This window comes from Meleagris gallopavo, chromosome 20, assembly GCF_905368555.1.
Source record: "Meleagris gallopavo chromosome 20, MGAL_WU_HG_1.1, whole genome shotgun sequence".
In the NCBI taxonomy this organism is placed as follows: Eukaryota; Metazoa; Chordata; class Aves; order Galliformes; family Phasianidae; genus Meleagris; species Meleagris gallopavo.
The window spans coordinates 4,522,643-4,540,633 of record NC_139423.1 but is presented as its reverse complement, the minus strand read 5'-3'; the positions used below and the strand labels follow the sequence as shown (position 1 = coordinate 4,540,633).

General features: G+C 53.2%; 2 protein-coding genes across 10 annotated transcripts in view; one reads left to right on the top strand and one right to left on the bottom strand.

Annotated features, from left to right (window-relative positions):
- UNK (unk zinc finger) overlaps positions 1–4,869 on the top strand; it is a 41,379-nt gene extending 36,510 nt beyond the window's left edge. For all 8 annotated transcript variants that reach the window (XM_085239804.1, XM_085239802.1, XM_085239800.1 and 5 more), the window contains one exon: positions 313–4,869. In XM_085239804.1, the coding sequence (XP_085095930.1) occupies positions 313–468 (156 nt within the window). In that variant the 3' untranslated portion in view covers positions 469–4,869. The remainder of the gene's footprint in view (positions 1–312) is intronic.
- Positions 4,870–5,425: 556 nt separating this feature from the next.
- On the bottom strand, positions 5,426–17,396 carry UNC13D (unc-13 homolog D). 2 transcript variants are annotated; one of them, XM_085240117.1, is made up of 33 exons: positions 16,338–16,462; positions 15,726–15,974; positions 15,538–15,570; positions 15,250–15,357; positions 14,983–15,042; positions 14,682–14,748; positions 14,423–14,600; positions 14,120–14,164; positions 13,879–13,947; positions 13,627–13,696; positions 13,380–13,484; positions 13,057–13,149; positions 12,777–12,880; positions 12,558–12,675; positions 11,948–12,072; positions 11,751–11,841; positions 11,584–11,640; positions 11,293–11,390; positions 11,019–11,070; positions 10,563–10,693; positions 10,077–10,197; positions 9,465–9,608; positions 9,211–9,309; positions 8,599–8,805; positions 8,424–8,492; positions 8,257–8,336; positions 8,026–8,131; positions 7,885–7,956; positions 7,701–7,784; positions 7,417–7,537; positions 7,123–7,246; positions 6,704–6,909; positions 5,426–6,619 (listed from the first exon to the last, which is right to left on the bottom strand). In XM_085240117.1, exons 3-33 carry the CDS (start codon positions 15,568–15,570, stop codon positions 6,513–6,515), a joined length of 3,144 nt encoding a protein of 1,047 aa, XP_085096243.1. In that variant the 5' UTR covers positions 15,726–15,974; positions 16,338–16,462; the 3' UTR covers positions 5,426–6,512. The 2 variants fall into 2 exon arrangements, with proteins under 2 accessions (XP_085096243.1, XP_010719677.1); XM_010721375.4 differs by lacking the exon at positions 15,726–15,974 and having other exon boundaries at positions 16,338–17,396.
- Positions 17,397–17,991: the final 595 nt, after the last annotated feature.

Here is a 17,991-nt window from a genome sequence, read left to right as displayed (position 1 = left end):
ACTGAGAGCAGCTGCCCTTCTTTTCTGTACTACTGCCAGAAATCAGCAGCCTATCGAAGCAGTTCTATGTGAATGTAGCCAGTGTGAGTTCTAGGAAAACAGCTTCCTCTTCTCTGTACCTAAGGAACAGAATTTCCAGTCAATCAAAACTGATCTTAATGGTCCTATAGGAGGGCATCGTGCTGTGCTGCACGGTGAATGGATGGACAGCTGCGAGTCCATCCCCTTGCAGTTCCCCAAACCGTGCAGCACGGGCCCCTTTTGTTTTCCCCACTCAACGCTTACGTTTTGCCCTATCCTCATCTCTTGCAGGCAGTGTTTCAGATGCAGTCAGTGAAATGCCTTAAGTGTCAGGAGGAGAACCGGGTGGTGTTACCGTGCCAACACGCAGTGCTGTGTGAGACGTGCGCCGAGGAGGGCGAGTGCCCCATCTGCCATCCCAACAGGCCCCACGCCCTCCAGTCGTGACCTTCCGAGGACGTTTGTTCTGATCATATCATATAGAACTTTTTAACTTTATACGTACGTACATATATATGTATGTGTACATATATATATGTATGTGTAGATATCTATATGTATATATGTGTGTGTATGGGCGTGTTTGTGTATGTGTGTATATATGCACACACACGCACATACCCACATAAAACAAGAAATTAGTTGCAGAGCACTTTTTAATATTTTACATCCCGTATCTAAACTGCCCCTCACCCGTGCCCCACTAATTCTAACTCTTGAGGAACTTTGAGAGCTGTTTTTAATACAGATCAAAGGGCCATTTGCAAAGAGTCTGCGTTTCTCCTCTTTTCTATTTAGGTGATAACAAATTTTTGACTATTTCCAGAAGGATTTAGAGTGGGCAAGAGGGGCTTCCACGTGCTTTCCAGAGGAAGAGTTGAGATCGTGGGGAGGATCGAGGTGGATTGAAATGACTGTTTCACGTCTTCGATCTCCCTGCTCTTTCACTGACCCAGCTTGGTTAAAGCCGTCCTCCCCGATGGAAGCTCTGCTGGGTCCCTGCCTGGTGGGCCTCACGTTGCTGATCTCTGAATGTGCAGAAACTTTGTCTGTTGTTTAAAACAGCGAAGTTCACTTTTTAAAGTTTTTTACACTCTTTGTATATTTATATGAAAAGAAGAAAAGGGGGGAAAAAATATATATTGTACCTAAAGCAAGCCAGGCCCCCAGATTCAGTGACCAGTAATCATTGCTGATACAGCTAACGTTGCAGGTTTGAGCAGCCTTTGAGTCATCATCCTTGTGTCAGCTGAAGCCCTTTGTGAAAGGGAAATGGATACACAGGTTAGTTCTCTGCAGACACCCCTTTATTTGGTGGCTGCCTGAAGAATTTGTACCGTTTCAGACCGGATTGGTTTTCTTTTAGCCACAGAGACCTCTTTTGTAGTCACTGCTGGATCACGTGTAACAATTTCAGACACAGTCTAAGGACTCTTTTTTTTTTTTAAACTTTTTGGACAGAGTTGGCATTCCCTGTTTCAGCAGCTCAGGGGTGAACTGTGGGCTGCTAAGTCCAGAAGCCCTCATGCCAGCCTGTGGTGAGAGAGAGAGCCCTGCATGGAACAAGCTGCTGATAAATCAGTTGCAGCTGGAGGCTGGAGCTGGAGAGGAACGTGCATTCCTTGCTTTCTGCTGCTCCTAGGTGGGGATGCTTCTTCCTGCTCATCACTGTGGCACAAAACACAGTGCCACTTAAGCTTATAAACACAGCCACTGTTTGTATGTGTATATGAAAGTGTTGTCGATGGGGAAACTCTGAAGCTGGTTGGTCTCGTGATGCCCTGTGGCAGTGTTTTTCATGTTAGTAATGTTACAGAGAGGAGGGAGCTAGAAAGGAAGAGGACTTCAATTTCAAATTCTCATTTAAATGTTCAGAACTCATCAGCTGCTCTATCTGGTGCTGTGATTGAGAGCAGTGTGGAGGTTGCTGTGTGTGGCTGTGTGCAGGCTGGGGTGCTGAACCAGCCGGCTCAGAGCAGAAGGAAGCATCTCCATCAGAGGAACACGATTGCAGGGCCCCGCAGCCCTCTCGCTCTCCTTCCTCCCATCTCAGCCTCCATTCCTGAGCGCAGGGCTTTCCACCCCCCCTTGTGTAGCTCTCACTGGTGTCTCTGACCTGCTGAGTTTGTTTCGGGCTGTTGTCCCCAAACACCACCTGCAAAAAGAGCTCAGGGACTTTCTCCTCGTTAGGATCCTCTTTGTATTTGAATTTAATCTCTCAGAGCATTTTAGAAAGGCAAAGGAGGAAATCCCACAGACTAGTCCAACACGAGCCACGCTGTCCGGTGCACTTCTTTCTAAGGAAAAAAAATGCCTCCAGCTTAGACCTGCCAGCAGCTGAGCTTTCCCATGACATCCTTTACCAGCACATCCATTGGATTTTCCCATCGGGTGGATTGCAGTAACCTGCTGGGATCTCAACCAGAAGGCTGCTCCGTTCTCTCAGTACTGTTGCTTTGTGCAGGGATGCTGCCTGCGCTGCCCCTCCCAGCCCTGGGAAAGCACTGGAACCTCCAGCAGCCCACTGTTGTTGTAGGAACACCCAAATCATTACCAGAGCCTCTCAGAAAGCTTCCTATTTTAACACAAAGACATAATTAGATTTGCTTCTGTAATTCCACCTTTCCTTCATATGGAAAGGGTTAATATGCATTCCCAGATGATCTCTTAAGTACAGCTCTGTGTAGTTCTTTTGTTTTGTTTTTCCCATTAACGTGTTGTTTTTTTGGTTTTTTGTTTTTTTTTTTTGTAAAAATGCTATTTTTTCCCCCCATGTGTATTTTATTGTAACTAGCATCAGTTTTTTAATTTTTTTTAATTTTAAATGGAGAGACACTGCTGGGTGAATATAGTGGCTATGTTGTTTGGTTATATAGCCTTTGAATGTCTGTGCCATGGGGCAGCACATCTGCCTCGGTCTGATCTTAAGGAAAGACCTTTTATTAAAATATGTGAACATTTCTCTTTTTTTTTTTTTTTTTTTTTTTTTTTTAGAGCAAAAAGGAAGGGGAGGGGAGAGCACAGGAGTGGGGGGAGAAGGAAAAAGCCCAATGAAAATATATATTTAAAAAAAGTATTTTTTTTTAATCTAAATTAAATAATAGGAAATAAATCCTTGATTCAGGTCTCTAATATTCCGAAGAGGCAGAGCCCAGCAGCCTGCTTTGCTCTTCATGCTGTCCCCTTCAGCTGAAACTTGCCCACTGTACGCCCATAGGATCTATGGGGAGGCGATGCTTGCCCTTGGTTCCCATGGGGCTTCCACAGAGGGGCACAAGGAACATTCCAGACCACAGTAAGCGTGCTTTTGTTGTTTTGTTTTGTTTTGTTTTTCCGCCCTTTTCAAAAGGTAAAACAATTTCTCTCTTTTAAAACTGATGCCGAAGGACCAAAGAAATCTAAGCTTATGGGTGGCCGTTGCATTTTACCTTCCCTCTGCCACCCGCAGCCCTGGGCTGTCCCTCCCCATGCCCTGCCACGGCCCCTCCTTGCACAGCACGGCAGCTCTTCTCTCTTTCCTCCGGTGCTTCAAGAAACACTTCTTAAATCGAGGTCTCTATGAGTTTGTTTGCTGCTTTATAAACAAAGAAGTATCCGAAATGTGAATGATTTTCTTATGCAGCCGGTGGGAAAGAGGAGGTCAGCTTTGTGTGACTTGTGAACAGAGCAGCGTTCGCTGCCTGAGGCAGGGCAGGACGGGGAAAGGCAGCGCTGTGCCCCGGGCCATCAACCATCCTCACAGCACTGCGTTATGGCTTCAGAGCTTTGCAGCCATCTTCTGCGTGCTGCGGTAAGACTTTGTACAAAGCAACCTGGTGCTATGATGTGTACAGCCCCTCTCACGTACTGTCGAGCTTCTGGCCGAGGCAGGAGCTCCCCGTTCTGAGCTGTGCAGCAATCCAGCAGAACCAAGGGCAGCAGGGCTGGCTCAGTGCGATCTCTGGCCCGTGCTGCCCGTGCACACAGGCTCCCTGGTGGAGATGGACTTTTTCCCCCTTTGGGAAGCGTTGACTCGGTGATGCTTCTCAGCTGAGAGCCGGGGGGGAAAGGGAGCCTGGCTTGTGTCGTGAAAGCACAGTATCTTAAAGGTCAATAAGCTTTTACTTCGTTATAGCAAAACAATATAGAAGCAGATGGCTTGAGACAACGATCTCCTGGGTAGAGAGATACCAAGAAGACAAAGCTGTAGCTGCAGAGGGGGCTGAGAGGTGTGGTGAGCTGCAGTTCAGGGCCTCTCAGCTCAGCCCCAGGCAGGCAGCAATGTGGCACAGCACGGAGCTCCCCTTGAGCAGCCCCCAAAGGTTTGTGCTCTCTGTGCTCTGAACCTGAGCCGCGTGTGAGGCAGCCTTTAATGCCGAACGGACTCAGTAAGCTATTGCTGTTCCTCTCTCTGTCTCCTTTTCCCCCATCTGAGAAGGAAGAATATTACCAGTGTTTTCCTTTACTCCTTGGAGCGATGGCCAGCAGCAGCCTCGCCGTTACCGACGTATCACGCAGTGTTTCTTTCCAAGTGAAGTATTCCTGCAACCACTGACTGCAGTGGAGAGATTTCTGGGGCTTCCCCACTCCGTAGCTTCCAATGTTAAAACAAAATAAGTACAGTATACATTTAAAAAAAAAATAATAATAATAATACACACTGCAGTATTTCTAGTGGCGATTCGTGACCCAGCTCCTCCTCACCACCCCCAGGAGGATGGAACTGGGCAGGAACGCCCCGAGTCCGTGTAGAAGTTGGCAGAATGGTGATCAATGGTGTGTAAACGTGTTGTTGATTCCATGTATAGAACTGTGATTTCAACTGTCGTTCTCTCGTACTCTGTAAATATGTGTTTTGGCTGTCGGAAATCTGGTTTAGACTCTTTTCTTGGCAGAATGAAACTTGCATGTGGGGCTGGAAAGATCTCAATCTGTGTCACAGTTTCCAAGGGCAGGATGGATTTTTTTTTTTTTTTTTTTTTTTAGAGGACAATAAATTTTTATTTTTTTGCTAAGAAAAAAAAAAAGAAAAGCAAAGAATAAAGCAGTGTGTGTGTGTGTGTGTGGTGTGTGTGTGTGTCCATGTATGTATGCAGCACGGCCCCTTCATGGTGATTGATGGGGAACGGGGGGGGGGGGGGGGGGGGGGAAATCTGTGCCATCACAGCACATTGCTCCCCTTGACCAAGAATGCTTTTTTTCCCCCACTCCCTCCTGCATTGAGCCCCTTACTGTGGGGCTCCTCTTTAGGATAAGGGGGACCTGGTGGGGTTAGGTGAGGCAGACCCTTTGGAAATGGCACAACCACAGATCCAGATGTGTTTTGTCCCCCGCATTCTTGCCCAGGCTAAGAGTGAGGTGAGCTCAGCAGAGCCCCTGTGGTCACGGTTTTGCTGTGTATGGCATTGGACATAACACTGCCCTCTTCAAGTGTCCAAGAATGAGATTTTATTTAAGGCTGCATTCACTGCTTATTGTTCTACAAGCACAGCAGTCATCCGAATCGCCCCATTTATATTAAAGACTGTTAGTAATGTGACAGCATCGTGTCCCCGAGCAGAAGTGCCAGCATGGAACAGCATCCCCTCCACAAGCAGAGACCTTTCTTCACATCCCACTGCTGCACTGTGCTGCTCTGCAGACCTACATGCCCAACATGGGGACAGTAGCAAGTGACTGCAGCAAGCAAATGGCTGCTTTAATCCCTCGGTCAAGCCTGGCCATGGCAGTCAGCACCAAAGGAGCTTTGTTTCCGCCCCCATAGACAGCTTGACCTCAATTGCCTGCAGAGGAGGCAGCCAGGAGGGTGATGCTTTTAATTCCCCTGCAAACAGGGACCCTCTGAGTTAGGCAGGGGCTGACTGGATGGGAGCTCTGGGTTTGTAATTAGTTTAATTGCAGCTAAAAAAAAGAAGCACGTACACAGTTAGCAGCCAGCTGCCTGCTGGGTGTTGCAGCTCTCACACCTGGGCATCCCAGGGGTGTTCTGGAGCCAGAAGCATGCAGCTGCTTAGCACAGGCTTGGGGTGATGCTGGGCTCGTGGCCTCTGGTTCTGGTGTTTCAGAGCCCCAATCGCAGCTCAGTGTGGTACCCATTATTGCTGCTGTGCTTGGAGCACTGCTGGGTGGTGGGAGCTCTGCAGGGATGATTGCTGCCTCGGTGTGTGTTACAGCCTGTGACCCCTGCAAAGGGAAACTCTCACCCCTCAGAGCCCCAGCAGACAATGTGGCAGGTGCTGCTTTATTACCCTGCCTGGCCTTCTCCCACCTGCCACAAAGGCTGAGCCAGCACACCTGCTTGCTTTTAATTTAAAATAAAAAAAGAGAAACAACCAAGGAGGCAGGTTGCCTCAGCCATATAGTGGTGCTGCTGCAACTTAGTGTTAATCTGCAGGGAAACCCCCAACCACCCCAAGACCCTCTTGAGCCCTACGGGGGGCACTGCTGGAGGCAGGGCCTGCTCTTCCCATGGGATCCTGCTCTGGACCCCCGCATTTAGGCCCCTCTGCCCCTCATGCTGTCTCCTTGGACTGCTTGGCTCGTTGCTTGCGCAGCCTGACGAAGGCCTGGGCCTCCTTGTCCCCCTTCCTGCACTCCAGCAGCTGCAGGATCTCATCTCCTGTGGGGAGCAAAGGGGAGCAATGTGGGGTGGGGGAGGACACACGGTGTGGGGTTGGTTGTGGGGTGAGACCCCCCCCCGTACCGCCAGGTTTGGGGTGGGTGAGGGGGAGGCGTGTTTGGGGCACCCAGCCCATGTCAGCCTGGTCCTCATCAGCATCCAGGCCAGGCACGTGGCACAGTGGGAAGAAAGCTTCTCCCTCCAGGTCGTTGGAACCCAGAGTGTCGTAGTCGAAGACAGTGAGCAGGAGACAAGCCCCGTCCTGGCGGCACTTCTCAGAGGGGATGAGGCTATGGGGTGGGACACACATCATTCGCTCCCCCCATTTTGGAGCTGTGGGGGGGGAAGCCCATAGGACATCCCAATTTCCCCTGCTGTGTGTCAACCTCTCTCCCAAGCGTCAGGCCAAGGAAGGAGGACAGGAGGTAAAAACCCACAGCAGGACCCACTTCTGTTAGTAGGGATGGGGAGGTGGGGGCTGCTGGGTGCTGAACTCTACATACAACTCGAAGGCTTCGTCGAAGAGGGGGTGCAGCTCATTCCTCTTGCACTGGGTGCTGCGGGCCACCACCTCTGGAAACTCATGCCGGGGCTCCAGGGTGAGCTGCACGAAGGGGTCACTGGAGCCTGGCAGGGTACAGCCATCAGCCCCCTGGTTATGAGGCATCCTGGGCATCATCCAGAGCACTCAGCCCTGCAATGGGGCTGACATCCCCGCCTGGCCCAGGGTAACTCCATACAGGGAAATAATCCCCTTCTTCCCTCAGCAGGCCCTGGGTTGCAGCCTTTGCTCTCACCGTTGGAGTCCAATGGGATGAGGTTGGCAGCATTGAGCACCTCCACGCGCAGTTTCTGCTCCGAAGGGCGGTACAGCGCTTTGATGGTCACAGCCCCGTACTTCTCTGAGCTGATGCCCAGCTGCACAGCATGGTAGAGGGAGCGTTATGGAGTCCTGGGGGCATCCTCCCAGGTGCCACAGACCCCAGCACTGGGGTAAAACCATTGCTGACAGCGCAAGGACTGAAGGAGGCTGTGGGGAAGCTGTGTCGGGAAGGTGCGGGAGGCTCGTCCTGACTCCCACCTGCTCCTGGATCCTGTTGCTGAAGTACTTCTGGATGAGCTTGCGGCTGGTGGAGGAGCAGAGGGCCAGGCGGCTCTCCAATGACTGCAGGGAGGATAAGGGGTGACTATGAGGGTCTGCAGCCTTGGGGACACCCCTCTCCATAGAACACCCAAAGGACATCCTGGCCCCCCCAGCACCATACCAGGAAGGCAGTGCTGTGGAGGGTCTCCAGAGGCAGCCCGCAGCCCTCGGCATGGAAGCACAGCTCCAGGCTCTGAGGAGGAGGATTCTGTTAGTAGCAACCAGGTGCCCACCCAGGGACCCTCCCCACCCTGCCAGGTACCTTCAGGGCACAGTGCAGCTTCCTGCAGTGCTGTACCGAGGGCACCTGTGGGCCTGCAGCCGCTGTCAGCACAGCCAAGGTGTGATGCCAGAGCAGAGCAAGGAGGCTGCGGGGTAAGGGAGGGAGCAGTGAGCTGGGGGATATACAGAGCACACACAGGTAACCAAGCTCATCCCACTGAGCTCAGCCCCACACCCCTACACCAAGGACCCCTGACAGGTCCTTGGTCACCTTTTGAAGTTCTCCTGGACCAGGTGTTCGTTGAGGTACTGCAGCTCTGACTCCAGGAACTTCATGAGAGGGAGGATGGACTGCATAGGAGGAGAGGGGCATTAGGGTGGGCACGGGAGAGGCTGCATTCAGCAGGGCACAGCAGAGGGGTTGGGCCAGGTGCTTACATCCTCAGGCTCCTGAGCATTGTTGGAGGCTGACAGCTCTTGAATGTGCCTGGCGATGCCCGCTTCCAGCTGCCAGGAGAGAAAGCACACAGAGACAATGAGGTTTATTTCCATCCCCTTGGGTTAAACTTCCTCACTTCAGGCCAGGTGCAGGGCAACCTGTGGCAGGTCTCACCTTGGTGGCCAGGGCTTGCACCACGTCCTGAATCTCACGGTCCAGACAGCAGACGGTGCTGTCGAGCTGATGGTGCAGTGTGTGCTGGATCTGCTGCTGGTCAATGACAGCCCCCATGCGCCGCTCCAGCTGGGCCCAATCCAGCTGCAATGGCAGCTTCAGGATGAGCAGTCGCAGCTGCTTGATGTTGTTCACCACGATGCAGAGCTAAGGAGGAAGGTCATTACTCAAGTTATGCCTCTGGCTCCAACCCCAACCCCATTTTCATCCTCATCCCTATAATCACTCCCACTCTCATCCCTACCCTAATTCCACCCTCATCATTCTTGTCCTCATCCTCATCCCCATCATTTTCATCCCATCCTCATTCTCACCCACATCTCATCTCCATCCTCTTTCCCATCTTCATCCCCACCTTCATCCCTATCATCATTCCCGTCCTCCCCTCTTCCCAAACCCATACGGTTTCTCTCCTGATTTTCCCCGATGACAGCCATCAGGTCCAGTTGATCCCCATGAAAGCCAGACCCAGGATACCGACTGCTCATCCGCTCAGAAACAATGGCCAAACCTTGCCTCCCCCTAAGCCCAATGTCCTGCCCCAATACCAACCCTATTGGCTGCTTCACCCTCGTTCTGCTTGCTCAGTGACAGAGCCTCAGCCCTCTCCTTGATGAGCCGGCAATACATCAGGGCGATTTTGCACATATCCTGCACGGTTGAGAAGCAACAAATGATACCAACGGGGCAGCATGGAGACCACTATGTTGGCATGGGACACTGGCCCCATTCGTTGGGACCTGACTCTAAAAGTAAGAGGAAACTAATGCTGCTTGTGTTTGCTTGGCAGTCCCAAGAGCACAAACCTCCACGAGCTTCACCATGATCATGAAGGCTTCCTCAGGGTCTGGCCAGTTGAGCTGCTGCCAGGTCTTCACGATCTGGACGTAGCAGGTGGACAGGTCAACAGTGGACGTGCTGTGCTTGTTGTGCTCCCCGAAGGGCGTCAGCTGGGAAGGCACAGAGCAAAACCAACTGAGTTATCCCCGACAGGAGAGCTGCTCCCTTTGTTTTAAGACCATCACCAGATCTTTCCTACACCCACCCTCAGGTGTGTCATCACCTGACCGCTCTGGGGAATGGAGGAAATGGGTATGCAGTGGCCCAGGCTTTCCCTCATTCTCCATCCCAATGTTGAACCGCAGTGAAGAACAGAGTGAGGAGCCCCTGGCCCCATAGCTGCCTTCCCTCCCCTCTTTCTGAAGGCCAGAAGAACCAGCTCATAGCATAAGCCAAATCACAGGGAGAGAAACCAGGCTGCAAGAGGGACCTCCGTGGTGGCATCAGTGCTGTGAAACAGGCATGGAGGTGAGGACCACGGAGGAGTAAATAGCCATGGGAAAAAGAAACCATTGGGAGTGTGTGAGGGAGCTGGTGGGACCCCAAATGCTGGGGGAGATGTTCTTCTCTTGGGTTACCTGGTCCATCTGCACAGCCCTCTGTGTTCTCTCCAGTGCGATGCTGTAGGCCTTCTGCAGCCACTGAGGCACAGCTTCCTTGAACCACTGGTGGAAATCACTCAGAGCCAAAGGCCCATCCCTGTGGATGGAGAAACCAGCTTCTCCCAGCGCATGGTGATGACATGGGGCTTCCAACCCTCCATCATCTCATACACAAGAAACAGAATAAGGAGAAAACTCCCCTTGTAGATGTCCCCATCAAAACCCACTGAGAAATGAGCATAAAATCATAGAATGTAGTTGGAAGGGGGCCATCAAGTCCAACTAAGGATCCCAATAAGGATCATCGAGTCCAAGCCTGAAACTCTTCTGGTGATGCTCACTCCAACACCAGGCCTGCTCTTGGGTGTAATTAGGGGTGGAGTGAGAGGGAAGGCTTCGGTGCTCTTCCAAATTGACTGTTCAGTGCCCCATTCCAGCACCACCCCTCTGCCAGGTTGATACCTCGTTGGGAGGAAGTCCTTCATCCTGTAAAGCTCCTGCAGGTTCAGGTAGAGCTGGAAAAGGCTTTCAGCTGCGGGTTTGGACATGCCAGTGTCGACCTCACGCAGCTGCTCCTGGACATGCTCTGCAACCTGGCAGTGACAACGGGGAGAAGGGCAGCTCATGGGGCACAGAGTTAGGGGGGTTCAGCTGGGAAGGCACGGGCTGTCTGAAGCCATGGGGAAAGGGCAGCTCGTGGCACTTCTTTTCATGTGGCATTTAAGCAGATCTTTTGGGTGAGGCAAATAGATAAATAATGATGGTGACTCTAGGGGAGTGCAGGGAATGATGGAATTTCCCTGGCTTGCTTTCTTTCCAGGCTTGCAACAAGAAGCCAAGCTTAAAGGCTAGCTAAATATCTCAGCCAGGCTTTAGACCTCAGCCCCAGGAGTGCAGAGCAGCCACAGGATCACTCACCAGCCTCTCCAGCTCCAAGTAGGTGATGGAGAAGAGATTCAGCTTCAACGTGCTACAAAGAGAGAAACAGAATCAGGAGCCAGTCCCAACCCAGCAAACCCAGCCCATCCTATTCCATTAGAGAGAGGAGAGCTCTGCAGGACAGAATTGGGACCACTCAATGATCTCCTTTTGCAGGTGGAACCCAAGGACCAGGAAATGAAGCATAAAACTGCCTCGTTGCTCTTGGTCCTGTGGAAGGTGGTTGAGGAGGGGTTTGAGCTCCACACCCCACCTGATGAAGAATTTATTCCAGATTTTGTCGCATTGCTGGAGATCTCCTATCACCTCCAAAAGGAATTTAGCCAAGGCTTTGCCATTTTCCTCCATGCTCTGAAAAAGAAGGAACAGCTCATTTGGGATGCTCAGCGATATTAAAGTGACCTGAGCTCCATTTGAAATGGATTAATTTCTATTATCTGTCCTTGTGGGGTAGCAAGCTATCGTTGGATCCACATGTGGAGCACTGAGCTTGTAGGGCTGGTCTGAGCACCATTGCTTTGGAGTAGCAGAGGTGGGAACTGACCGTCACCGTGGGCTGGAGGTGCAGTTTCTTCATGTGGAACCACTCCGTCGTGCCTGACTGCAAGAGAGGAGCCGCAGTGTGACAGCATGAAGCCACAGGACCAAGCCAGCCGTGGGGCTTTGCAGGAAGCCAGGTAGGGGTAGGGGGTGGACAGGAGGCCCCACTACCTTTAGCGCCTCAGAGACCATTTTGGGGAGATCAGGGCTGAGTGTGCACAGCTCTCTGAAAGCTTTCATCTTGCACATCTGGACCAGGACCCTGCAAAAGGGAGAACCGTTGACAAAACCCATCACCAGCCCCTCCAAGACAACACCTCTTCCCCAGGAGACCCTACACAAACAGTTCTCACAACAACCAGACTCACCGGAGCAGGGACTGCAGCCTCTCTGTGGACCTTGTGACAGAGGGGGGGAAGATGATGCGATACCTCCGGATGAGGGACATCCCATAGGTCAGCAAGGACTGGAAGGACTCTGCCAGCTCTGCTTTCTGGGGGATGGAAGGGAACATGCAGTTGTGCACGGTGCTGGGACCATGGTGCCTCACAGAAGAGAGCCCAAGGCTCTTGCTCCTCTCCCGATGCCCCCAGGAACTGCTCCCCAGAGGGGTTGAGCTGAGTTTTGTGCTGAAAGCTCATTTCTATGCATGAAACATTCCAAATCTCAGCATGGGATTCGGATGCCCTGGGAAAACAGGCCATGGGGAGGCAGCGGAAACTGGGTCAGATTTAATTTTCATTGGGCTTGGGACCTAGGGATGGTTGGATAGCAGCAGCTTCTCTGTGATGGGGAACAAATTCCCTGGTCTGTCCCAGTCCCATGACTGGTTTCCCACCGGTAATACCCTGCAGCCCATCCCTGAGGTCTCTGGGCAGCCCCATACCCCACAAATTCCTGCCCTTCCTACGGCACCAAGAGGGAAATGTAGCCAGGAGCCAGCAGGAGATGTGAGGGTCACACCTCCCCGTGTCCCACCTGCTCCGGCCGCAGGCGCTCCTGCACCCACTGGTACTCGATGCTGGTGATCTGGTGCAGCAGACAGCTGCAGTTGAACTCCAGGCTCTGGTACAGCTTGCTGTACGCCAGCCACTGCCTGGGGATTTGGGGAGAGGTTGAGGTGAGCCCCAAGGGGATGGCACAGGGCTCACGAAGGCTACTGCGGCCAGAATGGGGAAATGGAGATGGAATACTCACGCCATGACCTGGTGGAAGTCAGAGAGATCCTTTTGTGTGGCATGCAGGTACAGCACAGTGCTGGCATGTGGGCTCAGCTCCCCATCCCAGGCAGTGCTGCCGGCCTGCCAAGATGCACAGCTGGGTCAGGAATTCTGCAGTAGGCTGGGAATGTTGTTCACGGGGCCCCAGTCATGGCCAGGCATCTCCTGACCCCATCACGGTGCAACATGCCAATGTGGCAGCCTCCAAGGACATCATCCCCCATCCCATCCCTGCTGCTCCTCTCTCCTTACGGCACCTGGTGCTGCAGGATCTCATAAGACACCAGCTGCTGCAGGAGGTGGCGGTGCACGGTGTAGCTTGGCTGCATCCGGCTGCAGGTGGTGGCCCTCTGGAACGAGACAATGCATGCAAAGCACGTGAGCAATAACCATCCCCTGCCCAAGCAGTTGGAGAGCTGAGGACACAGGGACACAAATAACGTCGGGTTGGAGAACCCTGTCTGAACTCAAAAGTCAAAGTGTGAAGTGTGTCAACAGCTCCAGTCCCAGAGATGGGACACAGAGGATGTGGATCTGGGGGCGACCCTTTCTGCCGAGGCAATGGTTCCCTCGCTCCTACCTTCTTGTGGGTCAGCAGGAACTGCAGGTGACATTGGCCCCGGTTGGGGTACGTCTCTGTGCGCGGCTCCAGGTGGTACCACCGGTCATCCCAGCAGTGCAGGTCCTGTGTATGCAGAGATGAGGTGCAAGGAACTGTTCCCACTGTGCTGGGGACTCGGCATGGTTCTGGGGATCTGGGAGCTGTGCTGCCATGGAGATGGGGTCCTGTTCACCTCCCCCAGCCTTCACTCACGTCCAGGGCTCACCTTCAGACGGAGGACCACGTTCCCCAGGAAGTCATCCTGCCCTTTGTCCTTCCGAGCATCCTTGAAGATCCTGAAAGGCAGGAGCAAGAGAATGAAGGGATCCATGCAGCCACCAACTGGCTGTGATCCGGACAAAGCAAGGCAGTATGGAGACAGCAGAGAACTGCTGCCCTCCCTCCCTTCCTCTAAGGACATTTAGTGAACCCAGGGAGCAAACACACGATGTCCACAGCCCCACATGGCAGCACGCACCGTTTGAGGCCATGGAGGTCCGTCAGCTCGCCCAGCTTGTGCCGCACTGACTCCACCGTGTCTGAGTCCCTGTGAGCACAAGCAGCAAGGGAATGGAATTCATGTGATTGGAGAACATTCCAAGGGGAAATGGAGTCCAAGGGGATTTTTGTGCTTTGAAATGAGTGCAGATCCGAGGGTCACCCCACTGACCCTCCCAGCCCCATGCTGGGAGGCAGAACCCTGCTCCAGCTGTACTCACCACATGTCCAAGTAGAAGCTGGCTGTTTCCATGTCTTCAAATTCCCTAAGGAATGGTTAGCAGCTGTCACTGCGGCAGCACATGGCAGGACAGCAGCCTTTGAGAGGTGGGGATGGAAGTGGAAATAGACAGAGGTGGAAGTGAAGATAGATGGAGATAGAGATGCAGATGGAGATGAGATGAGGTGGAAGCGGAGATGGAGAGATGGAGATGTGGAAATTGAGACCCCACCCACCCCACACAGCCTAGGAGCCCTGAGACCCCTTAGTAGCAATGGGATGGGAGGGATGGGTGGCAGATTACAGGATAAACGTCTCATCCCACACCGGGTTGAGGGTCTGGCTGATGATTTGGGTGCGATGGATCTGGTCTTCAGGAACGAGGTCCTTGACCACAGCCTTCAGCCTCCTCTTGCTGTCGGGGTGGGCTGGCTCCTGGCTCTTGGACTCGATGCCCAGCAGGCAGTACGGGTCGCTGAACCCTGCGAGAGCCAGCAGTGCTATCCCCACTGAGAGCAGCAGCTGCACCCTTTCTGCAAAGCCACCCACCCAGCTCTGCTTACCGCTGACGTCTTTACCCAAAATCCCTTTGGCTTCTTTCACGGTTGCTTTCAGACAAAAAATTGGGCTCTGGCAGAGAGAAAAGATTGCTTAACGGAGGGGAAAAGCAACCACAGTGTTTGCTGCTGGATGCACTCCAGGATGTGATGCTGCTGCGTGCTCAGAGGGGTGTCACTGACCCCAAGAGACAGTTCAGTGCCCCGTATCACAAACAGGCTCAGCCCCTGCACAGACCTGGGGCATCCCAAACCCAAACATCCAAATCCAGCAGCATCCCAGCACAGAGCCCGCCCCGTTCCGTACCTCCAGCTCCTGGACCTTCTGCATGATGGTCCTGTGCTCCTCCGCATCCATGCCAAAAGCCTGTTACAAACATTAGGGCTGGTAACGGATGTGGCCCTGCTGATCTTAGCTGGAGAGCAGCCAGGGACTTTCCAGCTAGAGGGGCGAGGAGCAGCAGGAAGGCTGGGAGAGCTCATCAGGGAGAACCTTCTGACCACCCTTGTGCATCCCCAACCCTGTGAGGTCTTTAGAAATTGCCTTCTGAGGGTCCCGTGGAGAAGCACCCACCTTCTGCACATAGGCACAGAGCTCCTGGGTGTCAGCAACATGTTGGGGCTGGGGTTTGCCCAGACGGTGCCGGATGGTGTAAAGCACCTCCTGGTAGAGCAGGGCCAGCTGCGGGGAAAGTGCCATCACATCACTGCCATTACAGTGTCCTCCCTTGTCTTTGCTTGCCCTCCCTCCCAGTGCACCCAGGGGATGCTGACAGCAGGGTGCTCCTCCTGCACCCAAAGGTGCTGTCCCCACACTCTGATGACCTCAGTGATGCCACCACAGGAACCCACGTGATCGTACCTCTTGCTTGGAGAAGCGGTGTGAGAGATCCATCTGGAAAAACAAGAGGGGAAGGAGGGATTTCCCATCAGGTCTGGGGGCACAGTGATGGTGGGTAGTGGGGACAGGGTGGGCTTGTCCCAGAGGTGCCATTAAACCCCAGTGGCACTTAAGGCAATGGAATGAAAACCATTGTTCCTTCCGCCTACCTGCACCTGGGGATGGTGACCATAATGGTGCTGTGTGCCATTTGGGACAGTTCCCACTGTTTGAGCCCCTTGGGAGTGCAGTGGGGTGACTCAAAAACAAACAAAAAACCCCCAAACTCATATTTTGGAAATGTTTGAAGCTCGTTTGGTCCTTTCCATGCTGAGCACAGACCCAGCTCAGATTGAGCTGGGGTGTTCGGGGGGGATGGATGAGCCCAACCCAAGACCTGGAATGACCTTGGGATCCTCCTAGTGGGAAAAGAAAAACACCCACTGGATCATCACTGTTTGCTTATGGCAAATCCAGGGCTGCCATAATCCCCTGACCATCTGTGCTGGGTTCTGCTCCACCACTACTGCAGGTTACCACTGGAGCTGCTCCTGCTTACGTGGATAAGGAGGTGCTGAGCTGGCAGCAGGGAGTTTGTTGCTTGGGGGCATTCAGTCCTACTTCTCCTTTGGCTCCAGCACCAGCCCGTTCTGGCCACACGCTCCTCCCCCCATTTCTCCACCTGAGCACATTTTCACCATACAGCCTCATCTGCCAGCCCTGCACCCTGCGCTCCCTCAGCCACCTCGCCCTGAACGCCGTCCCCATCCCACAGCACCTACCTCGGGGTTCTCCTCCTCCCTGGGGAGGGTCCCCATAAGTGCTCCACCAGCAGCCGCCATCCTGGGGCTGGGCTGAGCAGCCACCCCAGCACTGTTCTGCCTTCCGCTTGCTCGTGCTCAGGAAACTGCAGCCCCTATCGCATCACGGCCACTTGAGCAAAACGGAAACTAGGAGCAGTTGCAGCATGCAGCACCCCCAGCTCTGTGTGGTAGGAGTGGGGTGAAGGGAAGGCATCACGTCCAAATTCAACCATTAATTGTGAGCGAGGGGTTGGGAGAGAGTGGGCAAAAGCTGTCACAGGAAGGCAAAAATCATTGGAGGTGAGGAGGACACACAGCGGTGGCATGGAGGGCCTGGGCTGCTCTGTGCTGGAGTACTTCATGAGCATGGGAGGGGGACCCCACAGAGAGCAGAAGTCGATCGATTGCATCAATGGAAACGGGATATGATGGGATCTGCAGCATGGCCCCAAAGCTGCGGGGTGAGAAACTGCAGCACACAGATATCCTGCAGTACACAAACACCCCAAGCAAGTTTGGGCTGAGAGCTGATGCAGTCATTGCTGGATGGGGACAGGCACGGGGTTTTCCTTGCTGGAGAAGGCAGCAGCCATCCTGCAGCCAGGCAGTGCAGCTCACTGAGAAAACAGTAGGAAATGAGTGGGAACCCAGGGCTGCTGACGGCCTTCGTTCCTGTAAACACTTCATTTGATTGCAGCATGCAGATTTTCACACCAGCAGCACCCTTCTCTCCAATCCCTATCAGAACATCAACCAGGCTGAGCTCAGCATCACATCCTCTCTGCCCCCTGCTCTGGGGCTGCTACGTGCTGCCCTTTGTGCTGCTCAGTGCTGGGCTCAGCCCATAGGAATCCTGGATTAGTACTCCCTTCACCTTGGGCAAGCAGCGGATGGGACACACAGAGGAGGAGGCCCAGCCCAGCCCTACAGACAAAGATGCTGAGCACTGACGTGGGACATCAGCATGGCATGCTGTTCTTATCAGAATAAAGCAGAGATGCAATGACGTACGGTGCTGCTGGGAACAAACGCTTTCATCTGCCTTTGGTTTTGGTTGCAAAAGCAAAATCTGTCATAGCAAAGAGCAACTGCAGAGATAAAGGCACGGCAGGCACAGCACCCCCGAGCTGCTCGCACCTCTGCTGCTTCTCACCAGTAGAAAGTTCACAAGGGCAGAGCAACACCATCCACCCCAGCACCAAGAGCAGCTTCCAGAAGTACCACAGCTTTCTGCTTAGCAGGGATAACCCCATGGAGCTGAATGCCCCCCACCTGCAAGCAATCTGCAGGACCTTGCACTCCCCTGCTTCCAAAGGACATTGACAGCAATCAGTGCTGCCCAAACCAGCTCCCCCTGCACACCAGTCCATCCCCACGAGCACAGGCAGGGGCATGCACCATAGATATGCACAATACAGAGCAAACCCCTCCATCCTCTTTAAAAATAATTCACCCTAAGAGAAAACCTCTTCCTCTATAGGCTATAGGGCTATATAAGGCTACAGGCTGCCCTGGCACAAATTGAGTCCATAGTTCATAATAGGGGTTATAGCTGCTGCTTTGGGGTACCAGAGCTAACAGGTCAATGGACAGCGAGAGGCACTGCAGCCTTTAAGATTTATCTCATCTCTAA

What these genes read in the sequence shown, in the direction of transcription:
- UNC13D (XM_010721375.4), bottom strand. Translation starts at nt 16,397, where the DNA reads ATGGCGGCTGCTGGTGGAGCACTTATGGGGACCCTCCCCAGGGAGGAG. An exon ending in ACTTGGAGCTGGAGAGGCTG is followed by an intron (nt 10,694 to 11,018) that starts GTGAGTGATCCT and finishes TGTCACTGCCAG; the next exon opens with GTTGCAGAGCATGTCCAGGA. An exon ending in AGGGTGAAGCAGCCAATAGG is followed by an intron (nt 8,806 to 9,210) that starts GTTGGTATTGGG and finishes CTTCCTCCTTAG; the next exon opens with CTCTGCATCGTGGTGAACAA.